At 47.2% G+C, this 17,452-nt stretch overlaps 2 protein-coding genes across 2 annotated transcripts; both read right to left on the bottom strand.

Moving 5' to 3' along the window:
• Positions 1-767: 767 nt before the first annotated feature.
• On the bottom strand, positions 768-5,032 carry LOC140581296 (placenta-specific protein 9-like). The gene is made up of 3 exons (XM_072703447.1): positions 4,715-5,032; positions 1,906-1,979; positions 768-1,394 (listed from the first exon to the last, which is right to left on the bottom strand). Exons 1-3 carry the CDS (start codon positions 4,785-4,787, stop codon positions 1,248-1,250), a joined length of 294 nt encoding a protein of 97 aa, XP_072559548.1. The 5' UTR covers positions 4,788-5,032; the 3' UTR covers positions 768-1,247.
• Positions 5,033-6,616: 1,584 nt separating this feature from the next.
• tmem254 (transmembrane protein 254) lies at positions 6,617-11,599 on the bottom strand. Its single transcript, XM_023820211.2, has 4 exons — positions 11,280-11,599; positions 8,834-8,937; positions 8,346-8,405; positions 6,617-7,751 (listed from the first exon to the last, which is right to left on the bottom strand). Exons 1-4 carry the CDS (start codon positions 11,364-11,366, stop codon positions 7,628-7,630), a joined length of 375 nt encoding a protein of 124 aa, XP_023675979.1. The 5' UTR covers positions 11,367-11,599; the 3' UTR covers positions 6,617-7,627.
• Between the last annotated feature and the right edge of the window lie 5,853 nt (positions 11,600-17,452).

The raw sequence follows: 17,452 nt of genomic DNA on the forward strand, positions 1-17,452 counted from the left end.
CGAATGATCCAGACGCTCACCTCTGAATGTCAAACTGACCACATGGCATGCGTGGGTGATGGCAGAAGAATATGACGAATCCATCCATCCATCTGCTGTCTGCTTATGCTGGTCAGAGTAGCAAGGCGGCTGGGGGTCCCTCCCTGGCACCAGAGGGCCCCAGGGGGGTCACCCTGGACATGATGTCATTGTTCGAACCGCTCATCACAGGCATCGTTCAATAAGGAGGTAAAGCGCTCTTGCTGAAGGATTATATCTTGTAGCATATAGACTAAAACAAAATTCCAGTAAGAGAGACAGTACTAGTGCCACGGCTGGAAGTTCAATGTAACGAAATAGTGTGTGTGACTGTCATGCGGGATGGGTGGTGTAGCTGTGACGTCCCGCTGGAAAAGTGTGTTTTTCAGGCAGAAATGGACAAATTCAGCTCCCCTACAACGTGGAAAATTACCAGCAGATTATCCAGCAAGACTCCCGGCCGCAATAGCTGTGAAATAGTTGACATTTCAGCTTTTTGTTACACTTTATAATTTTGTCGTTTTGAGCAGCACTGTGAAAAGACGTTCTATTTACGAGTAAAAATTTCTGATAACCATTGTGGAAAAAAGGTTGGGCGCTGTGTAATTTGGAGAGAAAGAGAAAGAGAAAACAGCAAACTCATTAAATCATTCGGGACCTCAGACCAGCGGCTAGGTGAACTCAACCCAGCAAGGCCCAAGAGGAATATGTGCATTTCTCTATGGAGTGTGAGTAAAAGTGAATCATGCTTTATTTTCATATTTCTTTAGCATTTATTTAGTAAAAAAAACACAAAACAGAAACATTGTATCCGACTTGGTGCCAGTGTTCGCAGTACTGGCTGCCCTTTCGTAATCCACTGCACAAATGTCAGATATTACGTAAGTTAGATTCTCCCTCATACCATTCAAGACACCTCAGAGCAAAAACCATATAAATCAAAAATGTACTAGTAATATGTATTAAAGAAAAGATAAAGTGTATGTTACGTTACGTTAACTTACAGGCATATGTTGCCTTTTTGCGTTAGTGCTTCTGTAAACTCTGCGCGTTTTGGATTTTTTTTGCGTGAGTCCAGGTATATTAATGTCGGCTTGACATATGTTGAGCTGCCTGCACACTCCTTACTATTGCAGAGCAGTGTATGCAGACACCCCGAAGGCAGGAATATCCCGCTGTATCTAACTGATAACACGGCCGACAGCCACCCTCCACTCCCACTCTGCTCGTCAGACGCTGCTGCTCGTGTCTCGCCCATCCAGAATGTCGATCGTAGGGTCTCCAGCATCGAAAACGAGCTTCCACTCCGGGGCCTCGATGACCCCCAGCAGGTCCTGCATATCCGCTTCCAGCTGTCTCACGGTATCTTCAACGCGCTGCCAGAGATTAGGAGACCACTCCACACATTAGACCCTGTAGATAGTCAGTTTGCATTTCATGCTTCAACTTCATCTTGAGATTAACGAGTGAGTCACTGGACTATTTGTGAAGGCGGGAAAATGGGAGCATGCTCAGGGTCACTGCTGTGTTGATGCTGACGACGGTTACTCTGCAGCTTCATGGAGGCAAAGGTGAGAAGATCAGGCTTTATTAATCCCTTAAGGGCAGCTTTCTGTGTCCAGGAACATTACAGAAATAAATGCCACCCAGCCTAATACCGCCCCAAGAAATAAAAAAAATAATAAACAAACAAGTTAGAAGAACATGTAGACTACACTGCAGGCACCAAAAGTGAGGTAGGAACATGGAATAATCTAGTGCAAGTGGAAGTAGAAGGAGAGTTGTCATGGCGAGAGGGCAGTGAGACTGTGAATGAAGAGGGCGCTGTCCTCAGATGGAAACTCTAGCAGGTGATAACGAGAGCGGACATCTGGAACTGACCCTTACCTTCTCCACGTCACCCAGCCTGCTGTGGAGCGCTGCATGGTTCTTGCAGGCGGTAATCGGGACAGCCTGGGGTCCTGCAGGGCAGCAGACAGACTGTAGCTGCGACACAGCTTAGGCTGCAGGCTGAGGTCCTGCACATTTATTTTCTTGGTCTCAATGCCAATGGTTCTGATACAGACTTACACACAAGACTCTGGAGTGGCCTCTGGGACAGGGATACACACACACAAACACACACACATAGACAGATATAGACACGCACACAGACATAGACAGACATAGAAACGCACACACATACACGCACACACACACACACACATAGACAGACATAGACACACACACAGACACACACACACACCGTGTTTGTAATTTTTTCCCCAAATATTGTCATTTTTAAAAAGACCAAAAATGAACACTGTAAGTGGACTACTTAATTACTATAAGCAAACTATTTAAACAGTATTTGTACAGGAATGATTCTGTCCCAAGATTTTTGATCCATATCAGCGACTGATCACTGTAACCATGATCACTAAAAGCGGTTTCCACTGTATTTGTGTTTATGGGATGTATTGTGCACATTTTCACCAGCACACCACTGGCCTCTCATCAGCCAGTCCCGGTGGGTATTGCAGGCGAGCTCGTGCCGACGTCAGCCCCAGCTAAGGGGTCTCACTCTTAGGAGGTGGGTCTTTTCCAAACAAAAATTTGCTCTCAGCCATTTTGTGAATAAGTTTGAGGACAAAAAAATTCTTTAGTTAGTTCTTTAGTTTAGTTTCTTTAGTTCTTTCTTTAATTTAGCTTTTAGTTAAAAACTTTTAGTGCAATTTAGGACTACTCTTAGTGTTAAGATAAAATACTTTGTGAATACAGGCCCTGTTATTTTGACGTTTTGGGGACCATTTTTCAGGTTCCCACAAAGATCTTGAATGCAATTGTGTGTGTGTAGTGCGTGTGTGTAATGTGTGTGTGTGATGTGTGTGTAGTGTGTGTGTAATGTATATATGTGTGTGTGTAATGTGTGTGTGTGTGTGTGTGTATTGTGTGTGTAATGTGTGTGTGTGTGTAATCTGTGTGTAGTGCGTGTGTGTAATGTTTGTGTAGTGCGTGTGTGTGTGTGCATGTGCGTGTGCTGCAGCCTGTCTGTAACAGCTGTTTCCAATACAGCTGTAGAGTGTAATGCTCCATTGTGTAATTTGCGTGGGGCAGCACAGCTGGGGGGGGGGGGGGTAGTGCCCCACAGCATGATGGGACATGAAGGGGTGGGGGCTGTGCTCAGCTAAGCCCACCACACCCCGTCAGCCTGCAAAGGGGGCCCCACTGCCTTTCCATGCTCGCTTGGCACCGCCAGCTGCACTGCTGGCGTGGAGACACGCAGGCTGCGGCGTGCAGGGCTGCAGGGCTGCGGGGCTACAGGGGGTACAGGGCGCAGCACTGCGGGGGCTGCGGGGGTGTAGGGTTACCATCCCTCTGGGGTCGTGTCGGTATGTTAGAATGAGAGAAAAAGCCGTGGCGTCATGGTGGCTCACTGCGAGCGCGGTATACCACTGCATTTCTGCTGCGTGGCTGTCTAAGGGCAGAGATAGAAGAGAAGAGTATTTATGTAGACTGTCAGCAAGGCCGTGGAGTATAGAGAGAGTAAGGTATAGTAAGAGTATAGGGAAGAGATTAAGGCAGAGTGAGAGTATTTGTGTAGACTATCAGCAAGGCTGTGGAGTATAGAGCGAGTAAGGTATAGTAAGAGAATGGGGAAGCATCTAAGGCAGAGTGAGAGTATTTGTGTAGACTGTCAGCAAGGCTGTGGAGTACAGAGCGAGAAAGGTATAGTAAGGGAATGGGGAAGCATCTAAGGCAGAGTGAGAGTATTTGTGTAGACTGTCAGCAAGGCTATGGAGTATAGAGCGAGTAAGGTATAGTAAGGAAATGGGGAAGCATTTAAGCTAGAGTGAGAGTATTTGTGTAGACTGTCAGCAAGGCTGTGGAGTACAGAGCGAGTAAGGTATAGTAAGGAAATGGGGAAGCATTTAAGCCAGAGTGAGAGTATTACAATGAGCTCCTGGGCTGCTGAAGCAGACATGCTATTTACCTGCAGAAGCTACACAGGGATGTGATGTATGGGAATTCTCACCAAACTCTGCTAATAACAAGGTCAAGCCCGATGAGCTCAGATCTTCAGGACAGAGACCTGAACAAAGTCCTCTAGCTGTTCCTCACCCATCCATATTTAGGAGCCATATACTAGTCCAGCAAATGCACCAACACACGAACAGGCGTCAGGACTCAGCCCCACCCCAGGAAAAACTGAGCAGTTAGTTAAATCAGCGACACTTGGGTGTTCATGCTGATGTCAGTCCAGGGCGCCCAGATCCCAGAATCTGGGACAAGACCAGATCGGACCTACAGAAGTAATGAGAGAACGCCTCACCGGACTGGCTGCTTCTGCTGTCCTGTCATGTGGTGAGGATGAGTGTCCACCCCAGCAAAACTCAGATTATATTAATGATATAAAAAAAAATAAGACAACGCCACCTGGTGGAGATGTCTCTGCTAATGCCCAAGGATTACCCTTCTTATGAGGATGTTGCTATGGGCTTCAGAAAGCATGTACACGCAGATTCGAACCGGCGCGCGTGCAACTGTGGGCTCACGGTCTCATGCACAGACCCACCTTTCTGCGACCATATCCCAGACCCCCCCCACCCCATCTGCAGGTTAGCTTAGCTTAGTTTTCCACAGCTTCCAAGCCCCTGATCCTGAAGCCCGAGCCCTGCCCCCCCCCCCCCAGTGGCCCCGCCCACTCTGCCCTTACCTGTGTTGGCCTGGCCGAGGAGGACGAGCGAGAGCGTAAGCAGTAGCGTGAGCGAAGCGGCTGATTGGCCCATGTCTGCAGCAACCCGGGCAACGCCGTTGCTGTCCAGGTCGGCAATAACTGTGGAGGGGAAGAGGGAAGAGAGGGAAAGAGAGAAAGAGAGAGGGAGGGAAAACACACTGAGATCAGAAGCGGAGGAAATAGTTAAGAGCTGACTCAAGTCGTGCGCAGTCCGCTTTCCCCCTCTCTCTCCCTCCCAGTCTGACACGGCTCTTAATGAAACCAGCAAACTGAGAACAAAGGGACCCTCTCTGTCAGACAGAGAGCCAGCGTGGGGGGGGGGGGGGCACTTCTTCTCCGCCGTGGCTTTGAAGGTGAACAGGGGAGGCATATCACAGTTATATCTCAATGTATGTATTTGTAGGTCATTCGTATGAATGATTGCCGTGTTCAGGATTCTGACAGAATGACTCTGTCTGTACATTTCAGCCCCTAATTTTACAGTATGCTCACACTCTCACACACTCTCTCACACACGCTCTCACGCAAACACACACACAAACTCACATGCTGTCACACACACAGAGACACACACACTGTCACGTACGCTCACATGGTCTCACATAAACTCACACACACACTGGCTCTGCGAGTGCTCCTCTGTGACCGACAGCGGAGGGTCTGTGAGTGCTCCTCTGTGACCGACAGCGGAGGGTCTGTGAGTGCTCCTCTGTGACCGAAAGCGGCAGCTCTGTGAGTGCTCCTCTGTGACCGACAGCGGAGGGTCTGTGAGTGCTCCTCTGTGACCGAAAGCGGCAGCTCTGTGAGTGCTCCTCTGTGACCGACAGCGGAGGGTCTGTGAGTGCTCCTCTGTGACCGACAGCGGATGGTCTGTGAGTGCTCCTCTGTGACCGACAGCGGCGGCTCTGTGAGTGCTCCTCTGTGACCGACAGCGGCGGCTCTGTGAGTGCTCCTCTGTGACCGACAGCGGCGGCTCTGTGAGTGCTCCTCTGTGACCGACAGCGGCGGCTCTGTGAGTGCTCCTCTGTGACCGACAGCGGCGGCTCTGTGAGTGCTCCTCTGTGACCGACAGCGGCGGCTCTGTGAGTGCTCCTCTGTGACCGACAGCGGCAGCTCTGTGAGTGCTCCTCTGTGACCGACAGCGGAGGGTCTGTGAGTGCTCCTCTGTGACCGACAGCGGCAGCTCTGTGAGTGCTCCTCTGTGACCGACAGCGGCAGCTCTGTGAGTGCTCCTCTGTGCTTTAATCCAACCAGGACAGAGAGTGCAGGGCCTTCAAGAGAAGATCAGGAGAGGAGATCAGGAGAGGAGGATATTAGGACTTCTGAATTCTCAGCATCTGTTAGCAGAGGACAGCCTGCGGGATGAAGGGCAGCTCAATCTGCACATCCTGCCGTTTGCTGCCATTCTGCAGTCTTGCTTATTCTTTTGTTGATGGGTTCAAGCTTTTATGCAGAAGGAGAGATTTCTGAGCAATAATGGGGGTTCAGTGGGGGGGTGGGGGGGTTGCTGGCACTGCGCCCTGAGACTGCGTCACACACACTCTCGCTGGCATCATCTGGCTTAGTGGGGGCCACTGCCTTCATCCCCCTAGGGACACATGTCCAGCCTGAACATTCACATCACAAACTCCACTTGTCCATTTTTTTTTACATCTTATGTATTTACCGGATAGTCTTGTGTAAAGTGGCATAAGAGTGAGGCGGAGAAGCGCATTACAGACACACGGCTGGGTGTAAGCGCAGTCAGGCTGAGCTGCCAGTGAACGGCCAGCTGCAGTGTAAGCCAGAGCCACACAAGAACTACGAAACGAAGCAAGAACCTAATAAGGCGATTTAATGACCAGAAAAGCAAAAGAAATGCAAAAGGAAATTCTGGGAGGCTCTTTTCTTTCAGGGTTTTATTCCGATTATAAAAGGCATGATCCACACTGCACAAAGCCAGCATCAGGCCAGGGCCAAACACGGGAGCACTGGTGCCGCTCTGTTTGGTAGCAAACTTTCGGTTCCGGCACGAATGCCCTCCACCTGTGGCAGAGCCCAACTCTGCCGTACATCGAAATGCTGCTGTGGGCATCCGAAAACCTCGGATGCACTGCACACGGCAGGTGGAAGCGGATCCAGTGTTAGGGTGTCATGGTGGCTGAGTGGGTGGGGCTGTGGCCTCATAAATCCAACCCTGTCTCCGTTTTTTTAATGGTCCCCCTGCTGCCTAGGCTTCCTCACACAGCCCAAATGCAGTCAGGGTAACCAGCACATCTAATCTGCCCATGGTGTGTGTTTGTGTTTGCCCTGTGAGAGTCGGGCATCCAATCAGGCGTGCCCCTACACGCTGAAGCACTCCCCCACACTAAGACCCAACACTGGATAAGCAACTGGAAGGCTGGAAAACTCAAATCAGAGATAAGAATCTTACAGAAGATTATAACATATTAGACAAGAATTATAGTGCCCTCATCAGGCAAACCTCTAGCAAGCTAAATTAACCAAAACAAACAATTCAATGTTAAATATGTCTCTAAATATGACCAAAAATATCTTAAATCTAATGATGATTTAACAGCATAAATTGTGCTCTTTAAAATAAGGCTATGAAAAGATACTACAAAAAGTCTGCCTGTTACCAGCCACATATTGGGGAACTGTTTGATGACATCATGGTTTGTGCAATGGGTTTGCAAGGAATTGTGGGAAAGCCTGAGAGTCACATCTGTCCTCTGAGCTGGAGTCCTGCTGGTTGGTACTATACTCTTGGTCAAGGGTATTCAGCTTGATTCCCCAAGTCAGTGGTGTTGTGGTCCTCCAGGTCAGTGGTGTTGTGGTCCTCCAAGTCAGTGGTGTTGTGGTCCTCCAAGTCAGTGGTGTTCCTCCTTATCTATGCCCAGCCTGGTGACCTTAATGACGTTTGAGCCTGGCATCTGGTCGGTACTTCATGAGAAGCCCCAGGGAGGCGATTCCGAAGAGGAAAGTCTGCACGAACCACATGCTGCGTGCTAGCTGGCTGTCCACGCCCTTGTCCCTGTGGGCGGGGTGCACATGCACACATCACTGACACAGCACAAAGAGGCAGTGTGACACTGCAGTGACTCTGAGGCAAATGGCATCGCACACAGAAGTGACAAAACGTGCAGAGAAAAGGCACTGCTTATCAGCCTGAATAGCTACCATGAGCGCAGTGCCTCATGCATGGACAGTTACCATAAGCGCAGTGCCTCATGCGTGGATAGTTACCATGAGCGCAGTGCCTCATGCCTGAATAGCTACCATGAGCGCAGTGCCTCATGCATGAATAATTACCATGCGTGCAGTGCCTCATGCCTGAATAGCTACCATGAGCACAGTGCCTCATGCCTGAATAGCTACCATGAGCACAGTGCCTCATGCCTGAATAGTTACCAAGCGCACAGTGCCTCATGCCTGAATAGCTACCATGAACGCAGTGCCTCATGCCTGAATAGTTACCATGAGCACAGTGCCTCATGTCGTAATAGTTACCATGAGCGCATTGCCTCATGCCTGAATAGTTACCATGCGCGCAGTGCCTCATGCCGGAATAGTTACCATGCGCGCAGTGCCTCATGTGTACAACCTCAGAGTACCCAACCCAAATTACCTGCACAGCTTCTGGCTGTAGAAAGCTTCACTGATGTGGATCATCCAGACCAGCCACCAGCTATGTGACCAGAGAAAAGGCATCACACACAGCACCAGCATGACAATCCCTTTAATTAAAGGTGCTTCCGGCTAAGCAGACACAAACGTGAAAGGGCAACAGTGTCCCTTCAAAAAGAAAAAAAAGAAACATTTTCAGAATGACACTCAGTCTGGACAAGCAGACACAAAGACATATCTTATCCTGGGATTACTGGGAACATGGGGACTGCTCCAGTTCAGGAGACTAATCCTAGGATGGCTATAAATTTGGGGGCATCTGTAAGAATGGGATCAACTGTGATGTGGCTCTGATGCTGTCTTGGAGTCGCAGAATGAGTGTCATCAGATTGCATAATAGTAATGCAGAAAAAGACTAACATATAACTGCTAGTCAGGTTCTGTGGATGGATAATGAACAGAAGCTGTAGTGATGTGGTGGAGACGCACCCATAGTACATGACTGTGAAGTGCTGCTTCACCAGGTACTGGAAGAATGAGCCTAAGGGACCCATGCTTGCGTAGGGCACCTGGTCCGGCCAGAAAACGGTCCACTGAAACAGAGACAGCACAGCTTTGGTTCCTGGGGATATGCCGGCAAACGTCGGGATGACAAATGTCTGCAACTGCGTGGAACATTGTGGAGAAACAGCTTTGAAGGAAACGATGACAGAGACTGATTTCAGATCACTGCAGGAACCTGCTGGCCAGATTGAACTCACACCTGAGATGGTGTTAAGTGGATCGATCTGGGAATTTACAGTGCGGCAGGAAAAAACGGCAGAGAGCTGTATCAACAGGCTGCCAACATGCAGTCTGGTAGACAAATCCATGATTATGCAAATACAATGTAATATCAATCAGTAATTACCAATGAAATTCATAATAACACTTTTGATTTAACTACAATGATTACAAATGATTAATTTCTGCTTTGGAATAGTTATACTAAACATGTAATGCAATAATGCAAACTTGTTTCAGTAATAAGTCTTCATTTCTCAATAAGAAACATTTTATGAGGAACTAATATGTGACGGTTTATTCTGCAGGAGGACCGGATAAAGGTGGAGACCTGATCCGAGAAGTTAAGCGGCTGCAGAAACCAATATTAGAAATTTCTGTTCTGATGTCATAGATCAAGGATAAGTGGACGATAGCACAGGGGAATATATGGGGACGTATTAAGATGGAGAAAGTAACTAAAAACTTGTTTAAATAGGGTAGTGAAACCATAAGGACAATCGGAAAATAGATTGACCCGGCCTTGAATTGATAACAGACCTCTATAAGTAGAAGTAACTGGTGTCTACAGATATCTGACCTCCCCCCCGCGAACTGTCTATAAACTGTCGCGTTTTCGGGACAGATCACGAGACAAATTAAATACTGATGAGTGTCCATTCCCCCAAAACTTTGCGGTAATAAAGTTTTGTCAGACTCTTAAATCGACTTCTTCGAAATTTCTTCCACAGCAGAGCCATGGTGGGAGGTGGGAACTGGAGGGGACTTAAGACACGGTGTTTATCACATTAAATCACCGAACCTGATTACAGTGCAGTCGGCTGATTAATTGGCTGACAGAGCAATCAAATGGACATCTCCACAGCACAGTGCTGATAAGCTCATGCAGCTGTTAAGAGGCTCAGGACCTACCTATACAGCTCAAGGCGTTTTCACATTCACACTGATCAATTAACACAGAACTGGTGGGTACGCTGAACCGAAGCAGAGAACATGGAAGTAAAGGGGATTATGTATAAAGTTTGTTCCACAGGGAAAAGCAGATTTAAAATCAGCCAGGTGTGAACAGGTGAAGATTAGCCCCTCTGTCATTCACGGGACAGCCTTCTTTAATGGAGAAAAGATTAGAAAAAATAGGTAGAGCCACCCAATTCTGAACAGGGGACAATCCTTGCCGATAAATACAACACTTTAGAGACGGTCCCTGGACATACAAAAACAAGGCTGTTATCGCCTTGTTATGTATTACTGATCTATGTGCTGCACCTCGATCCTTGTTTGATGGAGTTTATCAGCCCAGTCCGTAGTTCAGTCACTCAAGGCCACGATTAATCAATGCCATTAATCAGCACACATTAAACACTGCCTGCTTTTTACACACAGTGGATCTAAAATTTTCCTTCTTGATCAGGTGACACTGATATCCCCAAGGCGACATGAACTCAAGTTACCGAAACCCTGCTCGCTAAGCATACACGCCCTATCAAATTCTGGTTTTCGAAATCTTTCGTTTATTTGCGTAGTGTGTACTTTTAAAAATGCTTTGTGCGTACTAGACTTTGTAACTTGTCTGTTTGGCACTATGCATGTTTGGCACATGTGCAGTTTTCCCCCCTGGGATCAATAAAGTTAATCTTAATAAGGTATAAAGACAATATGACCGTCCCTGTCACTTTTCTAGGACACTTTCAAACTGTTTTTGTTATATTCTATGCAATAGGCCTACATGCACGCCTGCCGCAGTAGTAAGCGGATTACTGATTTCTGGAAGTGCACACCATGCATTTTATAGTACAACTGTGTTACATCTCTTGGACCTTTGGAACGAAAAATACTACTTTGGGGGTATTCGTCTACCGCAGTTTTTTAAGGACTTTATTATAACTCGTCAGTAGCGCATGCTGTCATCGTACACGCGCTCATGCAACTCGGACTCAATTTCCCATAATGCATTGTGTGCTAGCTCGCAACATTTCTTCCTGGTTATTGCCAATATTTTGCATAGCGTGTTTACGAACACGGCTTAACGGTTTGCCTATTTTATTTTATTATAGCAGCTATATTTTAAATGCCTCCGTGCATAGGTGAGCAATGGCGCCGCTGGCTGTCACTGTCGGCCGGGGGGCATTCATGGTGACGCCGGGGCACTTACCGTGTAGAACCCCAGAGACAGGGTGATGGTGAGCATCCAGAACAGGCTGGACCTCTTAAAGTAAGCACCGTCATTAGCCCGGGCCATGATCGCCGTCCGGAGCTGGTGTGATCCGCCAAAGTCGACTCGCAGGGGTGGGATCTGCCAAGACGCTGCTGCAGCCAGGACCCGCGACTCCGCTGGGCGTATTCACCAAAGACACTGCGCTACTGCCAAGACCCGCGACTCGCCACGACCGTCCGCATCTCCGATAATCCGACCGTCGACCGGCTGTTATCTACGGTGCAAAGAGCGATCCTCTCGTCTTACACTGAAGCACACTGCGTGTGTATCTGATGACTCATTTAAAGGAGTACTTAAAATATTGAATTGTATAAAATGTCGACTGAAAGATGGGAAGTAGGCATCTTTGTGGTTTATATATCCCAACCTGCCACCATAAATTGAACACTTGTATGAATTTGAACGTGCCCTAATAATCGTGTAAAAAAATGTTTCCAAGCCCTCGTTCTGCAATTACGCCACTTTACGCTAAATATTTGTATGACATTGAGAAAATGGCCAGATACGCACTGTATTAATAGGTCTATATCATATAAGCTTGTTATAGAATACTCGCGTGCCCCCTTCCCAATAAATATATAACTAAGAGCGTTTTCGACGCGTTACTGAGGCGCGCGAGGACGACGCTAACTTAAGGAAGACTGTAGTCCTGTGTCAGACAAAATCATTATATCATGTAGATCAGCTATTTGCTTATGTTTATAAACTATAGTTGTGAAACGGTACTATAAACAGCGTTAGTTATTTAAATAATAAAATCTTAGGCAGGCGAAGAAAATGTTTAAAACAATTTATGTGTGATAGCAGTATATTTATTCATAAAAATACAACTTAACATTAGAATAGATGCAAATACAACAAAATCAAAGCACACGAGTTTCTTCTGTTCTATAAAAAGTCAGATATCCTGTTGGGTGGCTAGATGAACACCGCTTCAGTTCCTCTCCTCGGGGGCACCTCAGCTATTCCATGGATTTCTTATATTTAACATAATTAAGCTCACTTAATTATTTACCTTAATTGGTTAAATAATATGATGAGATATTGATTAGCCAAATATGGTTTCCTGGAGATCAGGCCACGGTATTCCCGTGGGTATATTGGATAGTTCTAGGGTGAGATTTAGGAGACGCGTATCATTGGCTAAGTGAACTCACTTTGAGACATTATATCATAAAGTGTCAGAATAAAGCACAGATTTGTAACTTTGTCACTGGGGCTGTACCTTCAAGGGTCTGCCAAATATACCCTAGCTGTCGGTAAATGTACCCTTTAAGGTACGGAAATTGACTCTGAGGAACATTTACTTAATATGTAACTTAATGGAATAGATAAATATCTATCATGAAAAATCATGTTTTCAACTACGATTAAATACTGGATATTGCTGTTTATTTTCATAATGTGTACACATTTTATAATAAAATCTTTTAAAGTATCAGGTGCCCGTGTTACCCTGAATTTATGAATCCAAAGAAATATGGGATCATTCTCTTTATCAATGATGCGGAACAGATAAATGATTGAAATCAAACGTGGACGACGACGTAACGATTTATTTCGCAACAGAATAGAATATCTTTTAACACTTTACTTGAGGGACACAAATGATAACACTATAATACGGTTCCTTAGTTAGTGGTAACTACTACTCACAAATCATGACCGAATAGTTTGTCGTTTATTCATACATGAAGTTAGAGTTCAGGATTAAATGAGTATAGGCCTATTATTTATGCCCCCTCAATTAAAGTGTTACTTAATATCTTTACTGTCGCTGTACGGGTACAACAAAACTGCTTTCCCCACCAATTCCCAATGCCGCATATGTAAAATAAAAATGTAATTAATTAGTGCAGTCATACATTATATTTAGCGGCGTTAAATGTAACAGCAGTCAAATAAATATAATTAATATATATTAAAATATAAAGCAAATTATTTCTGGATTACTAGCTATAGACGTTCATATAAATGGTAATTGAAAATGCCAATGTCGATGGATGTAAAAAATCATTCACATTTTCCTCTATCTTAATAGATGTAAATTATTGCTCAGATTACAGTCACGCACTGGATCATCGCGACTGTAATTATAGTATGAGGCTGATATAGTTTCGCTTTTTAAGCTGGTCTACATTATGGCGCTGAACGCTGATGTGTGGCGCTAATGCACGTTTACGAGCCACAGCCACGGACGGGGACGGACCTGTGCTCCCTGACCATTATTTCGTTACGCCTTTGTCACGGTGTAATTACGTTAATGCACAGCAATTGTCAAGCGTTTAACAGCATGTGAAAGAGTGACGTGACCATGGGATCCAGCCTGAGGGTTAGAGCGGCGGTGAGGCGGGCACAATGCGCCGCCCGCCGTAGCCTATACCCCGGGCCGGCACAGCGGTCTCTGAACCGACGGAATATCGGGACGGGTCGGGCACAGCTCCTACCCCACTGCAATTCGGCACCTAAAAACACAGCGATAATGCGCCATAAAAAACAGCGATAATAATACATAACAGTGATCATAATACTCATTAATACCCAGCAAGTTTTAGTGGACATAGTTACACTTTGCGCCATATTTTAATCGTTCCTTCTTTTTGTCTTGTCATTTGATACATGTATAATTTATTAAGACATATCTTCTGTTTCAGCCGTTTCAGTTTGTTCTGTTTATTTGATATTTTTCCATAAATATGGACCTCTACAGTACTCGTCATATATCTATTTGACGTTATTTGAGGGCCTGGGTTTCATTTTGTGCTGTCTGGTCCTGTTACATGTTACCGACTGGATGGAGCGAATATGAATTTCCATGTACTGATATCACACAGTAAATGAAGATTTATGAATTATGAGCTTGCAGGAGAGCAGAGCCACAGACTAAAGATCTGCTCGCTTATTCTGCAGACATGAGGTGCACGAGAGTGGAAGTGGCCCTGAGTCCATCACCTGCTGGGAGAGCAGAGTTCTGACACGGTTCTGCTTCTCCTTTCTCGGTCCCACTGAGTACGCACCACTTTTTAATCTGTATAAATGTAGCTGCACTAAAAGCTGTGCACCGTTTATTCTCTACCTGCGGCTGTTCCTTCAGCATGAAGGTGTGTGAGTGTACAGTAAATACGAGGTCAAAGGTCAGCACCAAACATGTCTAGGCAAGCCTTGTCCACCTTCTGGGCTGGGACAAAGTGTGACCTTTGAACCCAATCACCTGATTCACACAGAAAAATTGCTGCAACTGAAGCAACACCAATTAATCCCAACGTGAGAATTACCTGCCATTGTGTCCCTGGATTTTTAGATCTCCTCCCTTTCGTGTCTTTTTTTGGGGGTGGGGCACCTTCACCTTGATGATTAATGGCTCTTTGAGTTAATGATTTTTAAGTCCTTTGTTTGATTGATTAACATGATGTACACATGTTATTTGCAAATCAATTGTAATAGAAAGAACTTCTCTGCTTAAATAACCAAAAACACTTTGTGCCCTTTGTGTGATGTCAAATAAATGTTCACACAAAATATTGAGCACTGTCTTCACATAAAGTCTGATTTGTTAAAGTGCGTTCATTACTGCAAATTAATGTTCAGTTTCTCCGTGTCCTTAGGATGATTAATTTTAAATTGGTTGTTAAGAGGAGGACTGTAAAAGATAAATTCTTATCTCTTGATTCATGAATGTCCTGTCCTCCGTATTTGGCCTGTGATATACGTCCTCACCACTGCCTACAAACAAGCAGCGTCTTTCCCGAAACAAGCTACTCGTCTATAGGCAGACACGTAACAGAAGGACCTTGACGTGACCGAACCGGCTGCTGGATCAGCCACAAATGAACTGAATCTCTGTTTTAAGCTTCCACACATCCATGAACATTCACACCCCCCGCATCATGTTTTCTGAGACGTAATGTGCGGGGAACTTCCTGGGTTCTTGTGGGTTCTCTTTGGCTTTGAAGGAGGAGAGGAGTATGAAGTGGGTGATTCACAGGTGGAGAAGGTGTGATGTCAGCCTCTGTGTTTCAAAGAGACACCTCTGGCGGTGACCCCCCCCCCCCCCCACACACACACACACCCCGTCCTGCCGGCTGCACACTTATCTCTGGCTCTGCCCCGGGGCTCCTTGGCATAAATAGACCGGCCCAGGGGCCAGAGGTCATCAGAGCTCAGGCGCACTTGTGAGGAACCAGCTGCCTTCTATACACTTCAGAACGAGCCATCATTGCCATGGCAACAGAGTCCTACCTCGGTAAGTGATGTCCACTGTGCCACAGATCAGGCTCTGGCTGCACGTTCCTCAGGAAAGTTGCTTTTACTAGACTGTACTACATAAGATATGGTGTTTGAATTGGAATCCCGGAAAATCAGCATGGATGTGTGTATCAGGACATCTGATGGGTGAGAGGACAAAGTTTTGTGGGAAATCTGTGAGATGTGGGTGGTTCTCCTCCTGCCGGAGGTCGGGGGGGGGGGGGGGTGGTTGCTATCCCTCTTTTTTACTTCCCCCCCCTTACCTGATGTTGTTCTCCACAGGTCAAGGCCCACCTGGGCCCAGTGACACGGCATCTCGGACCCGCAGCACCAGTCGCAGGAAGAGGACAAGCTTTTCCAAGGAGCACGTGGATCTGCTCAAGGCCACCTTCCAGACTGATCCATATCCGGGCATCAGCATCCGGGAGAGCTTGTCCCAGGCAACAGGGCTTCCGGAGTCCCGCATCCAGGTCAGTGAAACAACCGGCAGACACACACACACACAGACAGACACACACACAGACAGACACACACACACAGACAGGCAGAGGCAAACACACAAACACACAGACACAGACAGACACACACACTCACAGACAGATAGAGACAGACACTCTTTGATTATCAGTGACTTTCTGACAGATCAGCATGGACACACTCACTGAGTCAGCGTATCCCTAACATGGCCTCTTTGCCCTCCTCTCTTACCCCCCTCCTCAGGTGTGGTTCCAGAATCGGAGAGCCAGGACCCTGAAGGGCAAGGCCAGCCGCAAGTCCTCCTGGCAGCCGGAGGTGCTGTCTGCCCAGCCTGCTCCTCCAGCTTTCCCAGTCACCCCACCCTCTGGGGCAGGAATGCTGCTGTCAGGATCATGCCCCCCCCCATTCCTGCATCCACAATACCCAGCAGTAAAGGAAGAGGAAGAGGAGGGGTGCTTCTGGTCTCCCTCGTACCCCCCCTCGGCTGGGGACACGCGTTACAGAGAGGCCAGGCTGCCTGGCACCAGTGCCCCCCCGTCGCTGTGGACCCCCCAGCCACTGTGGACCCCCCCGCCGCTGGAGCGCAGTGGACAGACCTTCTTCCCATCTACCCCCATACAGCCGTTTCCCCTGGGAAATCCCGCCCTCTGCAGCACGCCGGCCCAGGTGGCCACGCCCACCTCACCTGACTCAGGCTATTGGGAGATGTGGCAGGGGGGAATGGCCCCCACCTCACAGGCCTGCCAGCCTCCTGAGCAGAGCTGGGGTGCGGCCGGGGGGCCCTCCCTGGAGATGTCAACCCCTGTGGAAGAGCAGCAGTACCAGGGCCCCCTCCCTGACCTGCTGTTCCACGCTCTGGAGGAGATCCTGGGGGAGCTGCAGCCAGAGTGGTGGGGAGCCCACACCTACCCGGGGCAGCGCCTCTACCCCTGACCCTGGGCCTGGCTGGCCTGCTGCCTCCATCTGGACTTTATTTATCTCTTATTTATCCTGATTCATTTATGCTGCAGTCACAGCAACTGTTCTCACTATATCTTAGACGTGTGGTTTGGTGAAGGGTGTAACTTTGGATTGAACACTGGGGGGGTTGAGGTCCCCACCCATGACAATATGAATATTTGGGGGGGGGGGGGGTTGCATTGCCTGGTTCTTGCATTGCCCCCCCCCCCCCCCCCCCCCCCCCCCCCCATAATGTATGCCCATTGGTTTGATGAACTAAGAAGGGAGTCATGAGGTTTTACTCTGATACTTTGGACGTATAAAATAATAAATTGATGTAATATTTGCACTTCTGTTTTCTAAATAAATTCTATGTAACATAAAATGTGTTTACGTGACTTTTATTTTTGCTCATATAATATAATATACTATAATATAATATAATATAA

This window comes from Paramormyrops kingsleyae, chromosome 20 (assembly GCF_048594095.1).
Source record: "Paramormyrops kingsleyae isolate MSU_618 chromosome 20, PKINGS_0.4, whole genome shotgun sequence".
Classification (NCBI taxonomy): domain Eukaryota; kingdom Metazoa; phylum Chordata; class Actinopteri; order Osteoglossiformes; family Mormyridae; genus Paramormyrops; species Paramormyrops kingsleyae.

What these genes read in the sequence shown, in the direction of transcription:
- LOC140581296 (XM_072703447.1), bottom strand. Translation starts at nt 4,787, where the DNA reads ATGGGCCAATCAGCCGCTTCGCTCACGCTACTGCTTACGCTCTCGCTC. An exon ending in CCTCGGCCAGGCCAACACAG is followed by an intron (nt 1,980 to 4,714) that starts GTAAGGGCAGAG and finishes GCTGCCCTGCAG; the next exon opens with GACCCCAGGCTGTCCCGATT. An exon ending in GGCTGGGTGACGTGGAGAAG is followed by an intron (nt 1,395 to 1,905) that starts GTAAGGGTCAGT and finishes AATCTCTGGCAG; the next exon opens with CGCGTTGAAGATACCGTGAG.
- tmem254 (XM_023820211.2), bottom strand. Translation starts at nt 11,366, where the DNA reads ATGGCCCGGGCTAATGACGGTGCTTACTTTAAGAGGTCCAGCCTGTTC. An exon ending in TGTCTCTGGGGTTCTACACG is followed by an intron (nt 8,938 to 11,279) that starts GTAAGTGCCCCG and finishes TCTCTGTTTCAG; the next exon opens with TGGACCGTTTTCTGGCCGGA. An exon ending in TTCACAGTCATGTACTATGG is followed by an intron (nt 8,406 to 8,833) that starts GTGCGTCTCCAC and finishes CTGGTCACATAG; the next exon opens with CTGGTGGCTGGTCTGGATGA.